Source organism: Ceratotherium simum, chromosome 26 (assembly GCF_057802395.1).
Source record: "Ceratotherium simum simum isolate JZ-2026a chromosome 26, ASM5780239v1, whole genome shotgun sequence".
Lineage (NCBI taxonomy): Eukaryota > Metazoa > Chordata > Mammalia > Perissodactyla > Rhinocerotidae > Ceratotherium > Ceratotherium simum.
The window spans coordinates 32,270,974-32,286,808 of record NC_141925.1 but is presented as its reverse complement, the minus strand read 5'-3'; the positions used below and the strand labels follow the sequence as shown (position 1 = coordinate 32,286,808).

The 15,835-nt window shown below is 54.4% G+C and overlaps 1 protein-coding gene across 1 annotated transcript; it reads left to right on the top strand.

Annotated features, from left to right (window-relative positions):
- Positions 1 to 8,002: 8,002 nt before the first annotated feature.
- On the top strand, positions 8,003 to 15,540 carry COX19 (cytochrome c oxidase assembly factor COX19). The gene is made up of 3 exons (XM_087417445.1): positions 8,003 to 8,118; positions 8,835 to 8,950; positions 14,670 to 15,540. The coding sequence occupies exons 1-3, from the start codon at positions 8,037 to 8,039 to the stop codon at positions 14,748 to 14,750; spliced, it is 279 nt and encodes a 92-aa protein (XP_087273571.1). The 5' UTR covers positions 8,003 to 8,036; the 3' UTR covers positions 14,751 to 15,540.
- The last annotated feature ends 295 nt before the right edge of the window (positions 15,541 to 15,835 follow it).

Here is a 15,835-nt window from a genome sequence, read left to right as displayed (position 1 = left end):
TACAGAAATTGGTGGCACAGGGATCCTAAAAGGGCCCTCAGGGCCCAGTGGGAGAGGCCCGTGTGGCAGTGGCTTTGCCACCGAAAACACCTCAGGCGTTTGAACTAGAGAGATGAGTCACAGGGAGAAGGGCATTCTAGCAGAGGGAACAGCCTGTGCAAAGCCTGGAAGTATGAGCAAGCGGGGACGGTGAGGGGGGCGTGAGGAAAGAGAGCTGGCAGGCCCAGATCGCTGCCGTGGGAGCCACTCGGGGGCCTGAGCTGGGAAGGATGCTCTGGTGGGAAGGTGCAGTGTGGCCAGAGGTGCTGGAGGCAGGGAACTTGGTGTCCCTGTGTGTGGGGAGGGCTCGGTCCCCCACGGCCTCCTCCTTCAGCTGAGTGAGGCCTGGTCACCTACGAGCTGTGCTGGGTGCGAGGTCCAGCTCTCAGTGCTGCCTGTCTGGGCACCTGAGGAGCAGGCGGGTTCCCTGCAGGGACGGCTGTGCAGGAGGGGGGCTCTCTGGAACCGGGTCCGGCTGACCCAGGTTCTGGCGTGTTACCTGCAGGACCCGTTAGCTCCTCCTAACAGCCTAGCGGGGTCGCCCCCATTTCTCGGAGGAGGAAGCGGGGCTCAGCTGTGAGGGTTAGCAGCCCCCACCCGGCTGCCGGTGCGTCAGGTGTGGGGGGTCAGGATGGGGCCCCCACAGCACCCACTGCGGCTCTCAGTATCAACCACTTTGACCAGCTGTTCTGCTGATGTTCCACCATCCAGCGAGACGGGGTGTAGTGGTGAAGGGCACAGGCTTGGGAACCAGACACATTGGTCAGATTCCCGACTCTGCCACTCGCTCATCAGCTGTGCCACCGGGGGCAGTGGCTCCACGTCTCTGAGCCTTGGTCTGCCCAGTCTGCACAATGGGCATCCTGATCCTAGTGGCCAGTTGGTTCCTAGAATTTAGTGTGGACAAAGCCAGCAGTGTGTGACTGTGGGGACCTGGCAGGCTGGCCCCCTCAGTGTGGGGCCCAATGGGCCGGGCCCAGGCGAGGCCAGACGGGCACCTAGAGCTTCTCAGCGCCTGTCCAGCAGAGCTCAAGCTCGGGATTGTCGGAGTCAAATCTGGGCAACATGAGTGTCAATCAAGATGTGAAGCACTCCCATCCCCACTTCCTGTGCTTGCCCCGCCCTGCACCCCTGACCTACAGTTCTGCTCGTCCCACACGTCACAGCCACGGAATCGTCCAGCAGAATGACAGCCCCCAGAATGTCCATGTCCTGATCCCAGGAACCTGTGACCACGTCAGTCTCCGTGGCAAAGGGGACTGAAGGCAGAAAATGGAACTGATCTTGAAATGGGGAGATTATCCTGGGTCATCGATGGGGCCAGGGGATCACAGGGCCCAGAAGGAAGGAGGAGGAGAACTAACCAGAGGGCTGCATGGGAGGACTCAGGATGGAGCAGAGGACGGCTGGGGCCCAGGACGCGGGGGCCTCCAGGAACTGGAAGAGGCCAGAAGGGGAGGCTCCCTGGAGCCTCCAGGGACCCAGCCCTGTCCCACCCAGATTTCAGCCCCCAAGAGCCATTTCGGACTTCGGACCTCCAGACTGAGAGAGAATAAACTCGCATGTTTGAGCTTCAAGAATGAGTATTCAAGAGTCATCGGCCACAATCTATGACCTTTGGAGTCATGCAGCTTTGCCACCTTAGGGGAGTCCTGAGGCCAGCCCAGATCCCAGGCGGGGGAACTGGATGGGGGAGGGGCAAGGTTCTGGAAGAGTCTGTGGGGGGCGGGGGTGGAGAGTGTCTGTCTCAACCACCCTCAATGTGCTTCTTCTGGGAGCCCCGACTCCAGCCTGGATCCTTCTGGAGCCCCTTGCCCATCTGGGGGGGGCTCGAGGTCAGTCCTCCCTGTGGGTGGGGCCGCACTGCTCTGTCTCCAGTGTCTGCAGGGCCGGAATACAGTGGACCTCACAGACAGTGCTGGCAGGGCCTTGGGAAGTCCCTCCCAGCAGCCCCCCGGGCCACGTTTCGTCAGGTCCCTGGGCGTCCAGTGGCTCACCTAGTGCCCTTCCTACCTGAGCTTAAAACAACAACGACAACCACAATAATGATATTCCTCCCACATGCTTCACCCACTTTCTCAGCCAAACTTCTAGAAAGAGCAGCTGCCCCCCTCTGCTCCCCTCTTTCCACCCCCCAGCCCTCCAAAAGGGTCCTGTCCTGGTTCCCAACGACCCCTCAGTTCACTTCTGTCTGAGTGTCCTGGGGCTGCAGCCCCAAGAATCAGAGACCGGGGTTCAAACAACAGACGTGCGTCCTCCGTGGAGAGCGGTCTGTGCTGTGGGGTAGAAGGGCCAGGCCCTCGGAGGTGCTGGGCAGGACCTGCCTGCCCCTTCCAGCTCCTGGTGGCCGCTGGTGCTCCTCGGCCACCCTAATCCAGGAAGATCTCACCTTGAGATCCTCACCTTAGTCATGTCGGCAAGGACCAGGTGGGCACATCTTTGGGGGGCCACCAGTCAACCCACTGCAACATCTGGCAGAGTCTCTTATGTGCGTAGGTATTAGTCAGGATATTCATCCATATACGTAGATCACAGACACACCAGCAGGAATGTCTTGAAGTCTACCAGCGCCCTCAGTGAGGTGAGTCCCCCTCCCATGTGTGCTCCAGAGCTTCCTCCTGCCCCTGCAACCCTCCCTCCCTCTGTCCTTGCTTTATTTTTAGGGTAACAGTGTGGCCGGGATCAGACAGAAGCTTCCTCCTACATAACTGTTGCCTCGTCTCTGGGCCGGGCACGCGCCTGTCCGCTGTTAAAAACATCCTGCTAAAAACCTCTGTGTGCAAATATCTTTGTGCACGGTTGCAAGGGTTGCTGTAAAATAAGTTCCTAGAAACAGGTCCCTGAGCCTCGGGGTTGCTCCTTGTTAGATTCCGGGGGACGTTCCCTCCGGGCCCAGCGAAGTCCTTGCACCCACTGACCCACCCAGGGCGTGGCTCTTCCCACCCACCTCCCACAATGGAGGTCGTCGGGAGGAGCCCCCACCTTCTGGGTCCTCACTCTGGGTGCCCCCGCCTCTCTGATGCTCCTCCCCTTCCTGCCCCCCAACATCCACTGCCACATGCTGAGCGGGGCTTCCAGGCTCTGTCCTGCCGTCTCTCTTCTCTGCCCTCACCTCCTCTGGAGGCCAGCACGCCCATTTTCTTGACATGAGAACCGTTTTAAAGCTCATGACTCCTGAGCTTCGAGGTCCCACCCACACTTCTTGGGTTTTAGAAAGGCTCCTCCAGCTGCCTGTGAGGACCTTCCTCCATGTCTCATGGCATCTGGACCCAGCTGTTCTGTGCCAGTCGGGACCAGTCGGGACCATGTACAGGGGAAAAGAACCCCAAACTGGCTGGAGCAGTGAACTGGGTCGACTGGCATCCCCCCCAAATTCATGTCCACCCAGAACCTCAGAATGTGACCTTATTTGGACATTGGGTCTTTGCAGACATAATCAAGTTTAGACGAGGTCATCCTGGATGAGGGTGGCCCCTAATGCAATGACTGATGTCTTTATAAAAAAGGAGACCGGGGCTGGCCCGGTGGCGTAGTGGTTAAGTTCACAAGCTCCGCTTCAGCGGCCGGGGTTTCGCGGGTTTGGATCAAGGGCACAGACCTACACACCGCTTGTCAAGCCATGCTGTGGCAGGTGTCCCACATATAAAGTAGAGGAAGATGGGCACAGATGTTAGCCCAGGGCCAATCTTCCTTAGCAAAAAGAGGAGGATTAGCAGCAGATGTTAGCTCTGGGCTAATCTTCCTCACCGAGAAAAAAAAAGGAGACAGCAGCACAGGCTCAGAGGGAAGACGGCCATGTGATGACAGAGGCAGAGATGGAGGAGGCGGCCACGAGCCAAGGGTGTCTGGAGTCCCCAGGAGCTGGAGGAGCAGGAAGGAGCCTCCCCTGGAGCCTTCAGAGGGAGCACAGCCCTGAGACACCTGGATTTCAGACTTCCGGCCTCCAGAGCTGGGAAAGGATAAATTTCTGGTGTTTAAGCCCCCAGTTTGTGGTCCTTCATTACGGCAGCCCCAGGAGACTCATAGAAGCAGTGTTCAGAAAAATTCACCAATACTCAGAAATGGGGCAAATGGATGACATTGTGCCCCTCCATCGTCATCCTCCAGGTCATTGTCTAAACAGCCTGCCTGAGCATCGTTTGACACTCCCAGGAGGTCACTTTATTTGACTTACATTTATTAGTGACAGGGCCCAGGGCCATAAGGCTAGACGTTAACTTGTAGAAAACAGGAAAGCTGCAAGTGATTGTTCTCTTGTAAAAGTGCAAATGATTTCTGTCTGGCAGAAAAGGTAATCCCAAAGGTTGTGGTTTTATTGAACCGTAAGATATTAACCAGTTCTGTGTCCCACTTAGCAATCTTATCCCAGCGTTCTTTGTTTTCCTAGGGATTCGGGCACTCTTCTTTGAGTCAGCTTTGTCATGTGGCCAAGTTCCCTCATTAATGGGTTAGGTAGAACTCTGACACAGTATCTATTTACTCAGTATCTATTTGTCTGAGAACTCTGTTCTCAGAACATAGTTATACTTTGTTCTGAGAAATAGAAAGTTATACTTTGACAGCAGAATTTATTATAGTGGAAAGATAGCCGGATCTAGTTTCAGGCAAGGATTGGTCCAGGGGCCAGATGATGTTATTGGGCTTCGGGTGAATTCTCCTCGCTTCTTGGATCGCTGGCTTCCCTCTCAGGTGGGCTCTCTCCTCCTGGTGGCACGATGACTGTCCGCCACCCTGGCCCGCCTCCTCCCAGCTGCCGTCCAGCGGGAGGTTCTGCCGGCTCCATCCTGGTACTCAAGCAGAAGCCTGGGGATTGTTCCTCAGACCTGACAGGCCAGGCCCGGCTGGCCAGATGCCCAGCCTTGAGCAATCCCTATGGCCAGGGGGACGCAATGCTCTTACTGGCTGGCTCAGGTCACAGAACTTGACACCAGAGGGTTTGGAGTTACACAGACCTGGTTCCACACTCAGCCCCTGCACTCCTCAGGGCGGTGGATGGCATCTCCCAACCACGGCCACGGGAACATCGCCCTGCCCACAAGCTCTTTGTGTAATTTGCCTTCCTGCCATCCAGAGCGGGCGTCTCTGCCCTTGAGTCTGGGGGTGGGTAACCACAGGCAATGCTCTGTGACTTCTGAGCTAGATCACAAAAGCAATGCAGCTTCCGCCTGCTTCTCCTGGGATCCTGCACGTAGGACTCGGCCACCATGCCATGAGGGAGCCCAAGCAGCCACGTGCAGGGGAGCCACGGCCCACAGGACCCTGGTCACGCTCCCAGCCATGTGAGCACGCCATCTCAAAGCGGGGTCCTTCAGCCTGAGGCTGAGTGACCATGCGGGGCCGACTCCACCAGGGCCTGCCCACCCGGCAAGTGCACGAGCAAAGCCGATGATTGCCGCTTCCCACCACCGAGTCAGGCTGTCTGTTACTGGCGTAGGTGACGTGTCCTCTGGGTACGTAACCTCAGGCAAGGGCCTCAGCCCCTTTGCGTTTCTCCGTGTTTGAGATGAGGGTTACAACACCTGCCCAGCTGGGCTCATTCTTCAAAATGTATGAACTGAACACCTGCTGTGCGTCAGGCATTGTTCTAGGCCCCAGGATCCCATGCAAAACAGCCCAGCACATAGAGGGGTTCCAAAATCTCTTCCCTTCTCTCCCAGCTAAACATCTCCTGTAAAGCAATAATCCTTTGCCGGGCGCAGACGTGTCAATTAAAGCTGGCTCTCACCTCGAGGTCACCGGGCCTCCGATGGTCCCACTGGGCCGCTAGACCAAGAGGCTGCAGGCAACCTTGTGGGGAGGGCTGGCCTTTTTACTGCTAAGTGGTGAGATCTAGTCAAGTGGAAAAGGGCTATTTGCTGGGTAATAAAAGCTTCTATTGTTCACAGCCCTGGAAACATATTAATGAACAACCTAGTGCGCAGCCCCTGGTTCCAGCACTGTAAAATGGTTGTTTATATGACAAGAACAAGGTGCGATTTTCCTTTTGTGGTTTTAAGTGGGCCCAGAACCCCAGACTGATCAAGCCACTGACAACTGGAATGGGCTCTCCCTGCGGAGCCCCGCTGTACGGCCCACCAACATCTGGTGCCAACTCTATGCTGGCCCTGGACACACAGAGTGGAACCCTACCTCAGGCACAGAGATCCAGGGGCGTGCACTGCGGAGGGGCGGGCCTGCTGGGGAGCCGGGGAGCGGGGGGGCCTGGATGCCTTCTTGGGGGGGCATCCAAGCCAGGCCTTGAAGAGAGGGCAGGCCCTGGGGTGGGGGGTGGTGGGACTGGTTGGCCAGGATTTCTGGGGAGGCCCCTCAGTTGCTGGAATCCGCTTCTCCTCCTGATGTTAGAAGGAGCTGGTCCCGTCAGGGCCCTGGGGGTGAGAAAGCTTGTTCAGAGGGGCCGGCTGGGGTAGCTCTGTGCTGCTGAGGACCCTGGGTGTTATCTCCAGGGCCTGGCACACAGCTGGTGCTCAGGAATTGTGAACCGGGCAGGATGGATATGCGGGTGGAGGTGGAGCTCACGGCAGAATCAGATGACACGTGGGGAGGGCAGTGCCCGCCTCCCCCATCACCCAGGGGAAAACCGGAGGCCCAGAGTTGGGGGGCTGCCCGGGCACAGGGCTGGGAAGAGGCTCTGCGGGGAGAGCTGGCGCCTCCGCTGAGCCCTTCACTGTTGTTATTGTTGCCATAACAACAACAATAAACGACTGCCAGGGGCTTAACTGCTTATGCACTTTTAGTCTGTTAGGGGTTGAATTGTGTCCCCCAGAATTCATGTGTTGAAGTCCTACCTCCCAATACCTTAGAATGTGACCTTTTTGGAAACAGGGTCATTGCAGATGTAACCTGTTAAGATGAGGTCCTTAGGGTGGCTCTAACCCAATATGACTGTGTCCTTATAAGAGGGGACATGTGGACACGGACACACAGGGAGGAGGCCATGTGAAGACAGAGGCAGGGATCGGGGCGATGCGTCTACACACCCAGGAGCACCAAGGACTGATGGCAGACCCCCAGCAGTGAGGGGAGAGCCTGGGGCAGACTCCCCTCAGAACTTCCAGGAGGAACCAGCCTGCCGACACCTCCGTCTCAGACGGCTGGCCCCCAGCAGTGGGAGAGAGTAAGCTTCTGCTGTTCTAAGTCGCCCGGTGTGTGTACTTGTTTACGCGGCCACAGGAAGCTGCTACAGTCACACAGCGCTTAACGACGGGGACGTGTTCTGAGATATGCATCTTTGGGCGACTTTGTTGTTGTGTGAACATCACAGAGTGTCCTTACACAAACCTACATGGTACAGCCCACTACACACCTAGGCTACATGGTGCTGATCTTATGGGATTGCTGTTGTATATGTGTTCTGTTGTTGACCGAAACGTCGTGACGCGGTGCATGACTGCACTCACTCCTTCTCACCGGCCAAGCCCAGGATCAGGCCCTCGTGCCCACTGCCGGTGGGGAAGAGCCCTCCAGACACACGGAGAGGCAGAGACACTGGACAGCCTGTCAGGACTTGCGAGTCCGCCTGCCCTGGGCTTCTTGTGGATTGAAGCTGTGTGTCCTTGGGCAAGTTACTGAACTTCTCTGAACTTCTGTTTCCTCATAGCTGAGCCTCTGCCCCTGGGTTGTTGAGAGGGTCAGACTGCCCAGACAGGAGAGGCCAGGCAAAGCAACCGGCCCAGGGGCCATCAGGGCCTTTCAGAGCCCGGCGGGGGAGGGGGCGGGGCCTGGGTGACTAGGGGCGGGGCCTGGGCGATGAGCAGGCGGGGCCCAGGCGGTGGGGGGCGGGGGTCATGACCGTGGGGGCGGAGCCTTGAGACGGTGGGGCGGGGCCATGGCTGTGGGGAGGCGGGGCCCAGGCGGCGGGGGCGAGGCCTGTGCGACGAGGCCGGGGCGGGCCGCCTGTCGCTCGACGTGCTCGGCGCTCGCGCGTGTCCTGCTCGGCGCTCGGCCGGCTGCCTTGCGTACTGCGCGCGTCGCGCTCGGAGGGTCTGGGAGGTGCCATCATGTCGACGGCCATGAACTTCGGGTCCAAGAGCTTCCAGCCGCGGCCCCCGGACAAGGGCAGCTTCCCGCTGGATCACTTCGGTGAGCGGCGGGAGGCCGGCGGGCGCTCTGAGGCCCGGATCCCAGCCCGGGGAAGCCGCGCGACGCGGTGGGCCACTGGCCTCCGCGCGGGGTGGTAGGGAAACTGAGGCTGGCTCAGCCCCGCCCAGGGCCTCCCCGCGCGGTCCGGGGGTGGTTGCCGGACAGGCGATGGCCCTCCTGGACCAGGGAGGTGACTCTCGGAAGCTGCCCCGGCGCCGAGCGCGTGGGCCCCTCTGGTCGGGGAACGTAGTGTCACAAGCGCCGTCAGCCGTTGTCGATTCTGCGGTGTTCACGTTGGGGCTCAGATGACTCGTTCTTGGCACCTTGTGGGAAACCGAAAAATGCTGCCGGTCGCGCATTTAGTGGCCGGAGTTCTGGTTTTGGGAGAGCTGTTGAGGTGAGCCTCCGTGAAAGTTAGGGCTTTGAAATTTATAGATTTCATCAATTATTTATAGATTGTTTTTCTTTCCCGACATTTGACCATGAATTTTCCAAACGCTCAGCCAAGGATGGCGCAGTGACCCTCCCCCCCCCCCCCCCGCCCCGTACGCGCCACCCGGGTTCGCCCCTTTCCTGCACCCAGTCCCCCACGCTGTAGGTTTGTTCTGTCCACTGTGGTATCAGCGTGTTTCTGGAGAAAACAAGGGTAAGGCTGAGGTGTGAACGTGTCGTGTTTCCACCTTAAAGAGAAAATGATGTTTTATTTTTCGTTCTAGGCGAATGTAAAAGCTTTAAAGAGAAATTCATGAAGTGTCTCCGCGACAACAATTTTGAAAACGCTCTGTGCAGAAATGAATCCAAAGAATATCTAGAATGTAGAATGGAGAGGCAAGTACATGCTAACGGTTGCCACTTCTCCCACTTCCCACCTCTCCCACCAAAACATTTTCCACAAGAGGTTGGTGCAGTAGACTCATTCAGGCCTCGCGCGGTTCGACCTCTCTGTTTCAGAACTGGAGACCCACTGGTCCATGAAATTGAGGCTCATCAGATTAAATTGTCTGAAAGTTGTTTAGCAGATACTGGCATTTTTCTTGAGTGATAGCATCACACCCAAGTGCATTGCTCAGAGTATTTTCTCTCCAGATTTGGGTGCTCCTGACCTGTCGTTAAAGTTTCAGAATGATACACATAGAAGTGCTGACTGAGTCAAAAGCATGGAAGGTTGTGGGTTCGCAGTTTCTTTCTTTCATGTTCTCAGACATAAGAATATGCACTCTGTTATTTGTTCCCCCTCAGACTCAGAGCTGTGTGGAATGTGACAGGGAGGACAATGGCTGTTTAAGAAATGATGAGATATGAGTGATTTGTCCTGTCTTAACCAGGATTCACCAGAGCTCTCTTTGAAACAGAACAAAAATGTTTCTAACTACGATCCGTTGAGATTTTACTTAAAATAAGAACTGTTCTAATCCTTAATGGGGTAAAGTGTGTATAATTACATAGTGGGGGTAGGAACTTCTATTTCTGTCTTCAGAGCCCCTCCTTAGCTCACTAAGGAATCCAGTCTTCAGACAGCCTTGTCTCAAGACAGGTTGATATAAACCAATCCACTTTGAGCCTCATTTCCATTTTCCCATAACAAACGCAGATATTTCCCTCAAGGCAAAATCCACTGTGCTTTTCAGGCCCACAGGTGTGTCAAGGGCTGCCTGTGGACATTTGGGACTTTGAGGGTGATGTGCCTTCTTGGCATGTGGCCCTTGTGTGAGGCCCTTGTTCTGCCTTTTGAGCTGTTCGGGCTCACAGGGGCTTAGATTTGACAGAGGGCCACCCTGAATCCTGCTCTTTCCATCTTTAAATAGCACATTGGTGGGACCCACATGTTTAAATGACTGTCTTTTAAACTGATGCATCTTTAAAAAACGAACTAAGAAAGTGTCTTCTTGGTGCCTCCACGGTTTGGAGACGCAGTGAGGTTAGTCTCTGCCCTGTGTGAGCGTGTGAGCAGGTGGCTGCCCTCTGAAGCTCACATTAATCAGCCCTATGCCGACTGCAGTGCCCTGCAGCTCCTGCTTGGGGTTTCTCCAGACGGTTTGGCTGGTTTGGGTCTGCAAGCCTCCAGGCTTGCCTGATGAGGCTTTCAGGCAGGACCAGCAGAAGGGCTCCCTCTTTTTTCCCCGTTTGCCCCTGGGAGTGAGCTGCCCAGGTCTCCACGTGGCAGTGCCTGGCTCGGCACAGCTTCTGTGGACCAGGCTCCCTGAGGCCCGCTGAGGACGGCAGGGAGAGAGGGCCGCCGTTGGCCGCTCTGTGGGTTCCATGATTTCAAATGGCTTCACTGGTTGGTCAGGCGATGTTTAGGTGAATGTACAGGGTGTGATTCTAAGTTGGTCGGTTATTTTGACCATAGACTTTGGTTTGTTTTTAATGAAAATCCTCAAACATACAAAAGTAGAGGATAGTCTGGATAATGTGCTGAAATCCCAAACGTTATTTTACTCCTGCTTATTTCCATATGCATCTTTTTAAAAAAACTGGACCACAATAGTTTTTAAGGTTGCCTCATGAGGACTTGGGGGCCATTTTTGCCTGATGTAAAAGCACATATGCTATTTGAGATGTGGATCACATTTTCTCACAGGAAAAACTGTTGAAATTGAGATTACGTTGTCGGCAAAGACAACAGCAAATACACATGTGATCCGTGATCCTCAGCCTCGGTAATTGTTTTCGGTCCGGTTCCTGCTCATTGCGGGAGCATCAGTGGGCTGTAGGGCTGAATCCTGGTGTGCTTGGGGGCAGGAAGGCCGGGCCCCCTGACTGGGCTGTGCGAGGTTAAAGGAGATGGTCCCTAGGAAGGAAAGGCTCCGCACACTTGAGGGTGAGGCTGGTAAATATTACTTATTTTTATCATTACTCTGGCCCTAAAGACTATGGAATACATAAAACTTCAGTTGCAGTGAATCATGAATTCAGTGCCTCTAAAATGATGGCACTGGAATAAACAATTGAGAGCAATTTTGCTTTCCATGAAGATTCCAGGGTCATCTTAATGGCTCCACTTAAAAAACACTGACCAGGAAATGAAACGTTTTCCTTGGTCAGTTCCCTCATGCTAAAGAGAGGCATTAGAATCATCCTTTTTGGCTTTAGAACTTACTAAATGTTATAGGCATTTTTGGTGATCTTGCCAAGGAGCTGGATCTTACAAAGGTTTATGGATTTGTGGAAGGAGGATATCCTGAACCACGTTTTATTTGGCTTGTAGTTTTTCCTCCTTGTTCCTTCTTTGTGCCGCTAAACACGCAGGTCTTTACCGTTATAACAGTGCATCAGGAAGAGCAACTGTTCGCTCCCTGCGCCTGCCGTCACGAGTCACAGACGAGGCGGCCTCAACAACACGAGCGTGTCATCTCAGCTCTGTAGTGAGAAGTCTGACATGGGTCTCATGGGGCTACAATCCAGGCGTGGGCAGGGCTGGTCCCCCTGGAGGCTCCAGTGGAGGATCCATTTCCTGCCTTTTCCAGCTTTTAGAGGGGCCCGCTTTTCTCCATCTTCAAAACTGACAGTGCTACATTGCTCTTATCCTTCCTCCTCCTCACATTTTCCTCTCTGACCAAAGCCAGGGAAGGTTCTCTGGTTTTGAGGATTCCTGTGATTAGGTTGAGTACACTTGGATAATCCAGGATAATCTCCTTATCTCGAAATCAGCTGGTTAGCGAGTTTATTTCCATCTGCAACCTTAAGTCCCCCCACCACGTAAGGGAACACAGGTTCCAGGGACTAGGGTGTCATCTGGGGGTCATCGCTCTGCTGACCACAGTGAAGTCTGAGAGGTCAGTCTTAAGAACTGTTGGCCATTGTACTCTTTTGCCAAGGTGTGGTGAAAATTTATCATTGTTTGCCTGATTCGGGTTTAAGGAGTGTCTAGTGAGTTCCACTGCTGTGGAACTACTTTACTCCACTGCCAGGTTAAATGGTACTGCCTGGGGTTTGCTGTTCTGGGGACATTTTCCTGATAGGTGAGTGATGGACCTGACGCAGGGAAAGGGACCGCTGGCTGGCGACGTGCCCAAGGGCGGGCCAGCCCCTCAGAGCCTGTCTGTGTGCTTTCACTCCCACACTCGGCCCCTCTCCGCCAGGTTGAGGACACTGGCCTTTGGGGTCGTCTAGTGGCCTTTCACCAGGCCAACACAGAGAGTTCAGAGACCACATGATAAGGGAGGTTGTTGGAGGCTGAGCGGCCCCCACCGTCTTAGCCTCGCCCACCTGGGGTTTCTCAGCGCCTGCACGGCCGAGTCTCAGCTCTGGGCTGCCCTGAGCCCTTCACTTTGCCGCCCAGCTCCCCCAGCATCCTCTGTCCCTGCTGCCCACCTTCTGTCTCCCAGCTCCATGCCTGTTTCCAGGGCAGACTGGCCACCTTTCCCATGACACTCCCTGATTTTCCAGACGTGAGAGGGATGCTCCGTCTTCTGAGCTTACATAGCAGTTGATGTCTCTAGGTCTTAGTGTTTCCTGGGCTCCAGTTTGTTTTTAGTGTGTTTCATTTTGTTGGTTTTTGTTGTTTTATTGCACTTCTTTCCTTGCTGATTGTAGCTTCCTACAGAATCAGTGCACCTGCTTCACTCTGTATCCTGCGTGGGACACGGGGTGCATACAGGGCGTCCCTGATATTTGTGGAGATGCCTGAGCCTTCTGGTCCCGCCCTGGTTCCTAAGATGCTGAGACAAGGGCCAGAGGGCTGCATAGCTCGCCTGGGACTACAGGGCAGGAGCAGGGCCGCCGTCGCACCACCCAGAGGGCACCGGGCGCTGGGAAGGCAGCGAGGCCACTCTTCAGGTGGCCCATCCAGCTTGTCCAGTGCTTCTAGGGACATGGTCAAATGACTTAGTCTGGCCTACAAGAGGACTTTTTGTTTTTAAGTGGATTCTAGGTTACTGTAATGGAAGTTGTCCATTAGAGAACACACATTACAAGCGCACACAAAGGTAAAGAGAACAGGACCATGAAACCTGTGCCCCATCCCCCAGCATCAGTAATTGCCAACAGTCTCCCTTTGTTTTTCCTCTTTCCCCCCACTTTTTGTTGTCTCCACTGCTGAAGTCTTTGAAAGCAAATCTCAAACATTCTGGCTGTTTAAAACGGTTATTATATTTAGTTTTCTTAGTGAGGTCGGCCTATAGAAAAATCAGGGAGTTGTGCTATGAGAGGTTATTTCCCAGAGCTGTTTTGTGTTTCTGCAGAAGTGTGGCCAGGGCCGGCTCCGTGGCTTAGCGGTTAAGTGTGCGCGCTCTGATGCTGGCGGCCCGGGTTCGGATCCCGGGCACGCCCCAAGGCACCACTTCTCCGTCCAACGCGAGGCCGAGTCCCACGTACAGCAACTAGAAGGATGTGAACCTATGACATACAACTATCTACTGGGGCTTTGGGGGGAAAGAAAATGAATAAATAAAATCTTAAAAAAAAAAAAAAAAGAAGTGTGGCCAGCTCGCACTGGACCCCACAGAACCTGCAGAAATTGCGGTCACCTGAGCAGGCACCTCACAGACGTTCTGAGGTCTCCAGCATGGTTGGGTGGCCCCTGGGTCTGAATGTCCTAGCCTGCCCAGGTGGTGGGGGATAAATGAACACAGTGGTGTAAGGTGGGACACGGTGTGAACGATGGCGGCCGGCACGTGGCGGGGCATCCCGTATGCCAGGCTTGGGCTGGCGGTTCCTATTAAATTCTCCTGATGAGTCTGGGAGGTGAGCTGCTTGCCCAGGCTCCGGAGGGACCTGTGCTCTCACCACCACAGAGGACGGATGGCCTCTCTGAGAGTTGCTGTCGTCCCACCCCCACCCCCAAACAAAACAAAACCCGATCTCTCTCCCCTGGAGTGTGAGTGATGGGAGGCAGGCTGGGGGAGGCTCGGTGCTGGGCATCTTGATCTTTGTGGTTCTGACTTAAACGGACACAGCGGGAGGGTGGCGCAGAGGTGGTTGTAGAGAAGGGACCAGGAGCAGGGCACGTATGTCCGATATTGCTAAGCTATAAGTAAAGCTAACAAGTACCAAATAAAGTCTTTTCTGTCCCCTGCCTTGTCAAGTGCCCCGTCACAGTGACCTGGGAGCCAGGTTGAAGTTGGAGCCCTGGACTCCTCACACATCTGCTCCAGAATGTGGCAGTTTGGGGAGTCCGGCCACAGCCCACCCCTTCCTTTCCTGGTCCTGGCTCCACCCTGCACCCAGAGGGCTGCGTGCATCCTACGTGGACACCCCAGGGTGCACACCATCCATCAGCGGCTGCCCCTCTCGAGTCTAGAGGTGCACGTGTTGCTCGGGAAGAGGAGGGCCTCAGAAACCCTCAGGTCCCAGGTGCTGGCAGTGTGGCCCAGAGGGGGGCTGTTAGACTTCGGGGGGCTCATCCTGTTGACTGTGTTGACTCTACCCCGTGGGGAGGGGCCCGGCAGAGGGGCTCAGTTCTAACGGTACTGCTCAGGGGATCAGTCTTCCTAAGAATGGTTTGGGGGTGAGATGACAGCGAGTGAACAGAGCTGGCACAGCCTTGCGTTGATGTCTCTTCATCGTCTTCACCGTCCACCTTGACAACTGTCAATTTTTCTTTTAGGCAGCTGATGGCACAAGAACCACTGGAGAAACTGGGATTTGGAGATCTGATAGATGGGAAATCAGAGACAAAAACTCAAGTTTGACGGGAAGAAGGCCACCGGGCTGTGTCGGGTCATCCGGGATGGAGTGTGCTGCACGAACCTGTCACCCTGATGGTTTACTTCTTGGGTAGTGTGAGTTAGAAAGGGGCTTTCAGAATGTCCTCAAAATAGTCGCACAAAATCAAAATAGACATCCCCTCCTTGATGGACATGTCTCATAGCCGGGGCATGGCTCGTCTTCGGAGGCTTCCCAAATTATTTTGAACAATTGTTGTTCTTTTTAGATTCTTATTTTCCCCCAAGGGTGTTAGGTTTCATCTTTCCATCCCTGTGTGTGACAGACTTCCTCAGGAGGCTGGGATAGCAGGAGGTAAGAATGCTGAGTGACGTCTGGGTTGGTGCGTGGGCACCACGGCGCTCCTGTGAAGTGGTGGCTCTCTGTTACGATTCTGCGTATCTTTTCAGTGCTAAAGTACTGAATGCTCACGAATCTCTGTCTGTTGTGTAGACAGATACTGTCAGAAAACCATTCCCTAACAAAATGGTTTCCTTTTTGTATTTGTAAATATATATGCCAGCTTATTTCCTTTTTTTTCTTTTAACAAAAATAGTGTACAAACTAGGAAGTGAGTAATAGAAATCTCCTGGCTTTTGATATATTTGACATCTTGAATTTTTCCTGGTAATGCCTGAACACGGTGTATCTTTCTGATCAAAGGGTCATTTTCTCATTTGTTTCAGGCTCTATTTATAAAACTAGATGTTTAATTTCAATAATTCATTTATTGTAACTCTGGAAAATGGAATGTCAGTACATTTGTAGTTTGACTTACACGGTTGTCTTCCTGTTTCTTTACGCTGAGAACACCCACACCTGCCCATGAGCCAGCCCTTGCTTCCAGGTCCTCCGAGCATGTCCTGGAGGAACACACTGTAGCATCATGTTTCCATTGACCAGTGCTTAGGGCAGTACTTCTCAGCCCAGGCTGTTACCTGAATTGCCTACAGATCATTTAGACCTCACAGGTGTCCAAACCCTCAGCCAGGATTTCTGGGGTGGTTCTGAAATGTGGCGAGTGTTCAGAACCACGAGCAGAGTGTTGAATGCGTGTGGGTCTGGGCCTGTT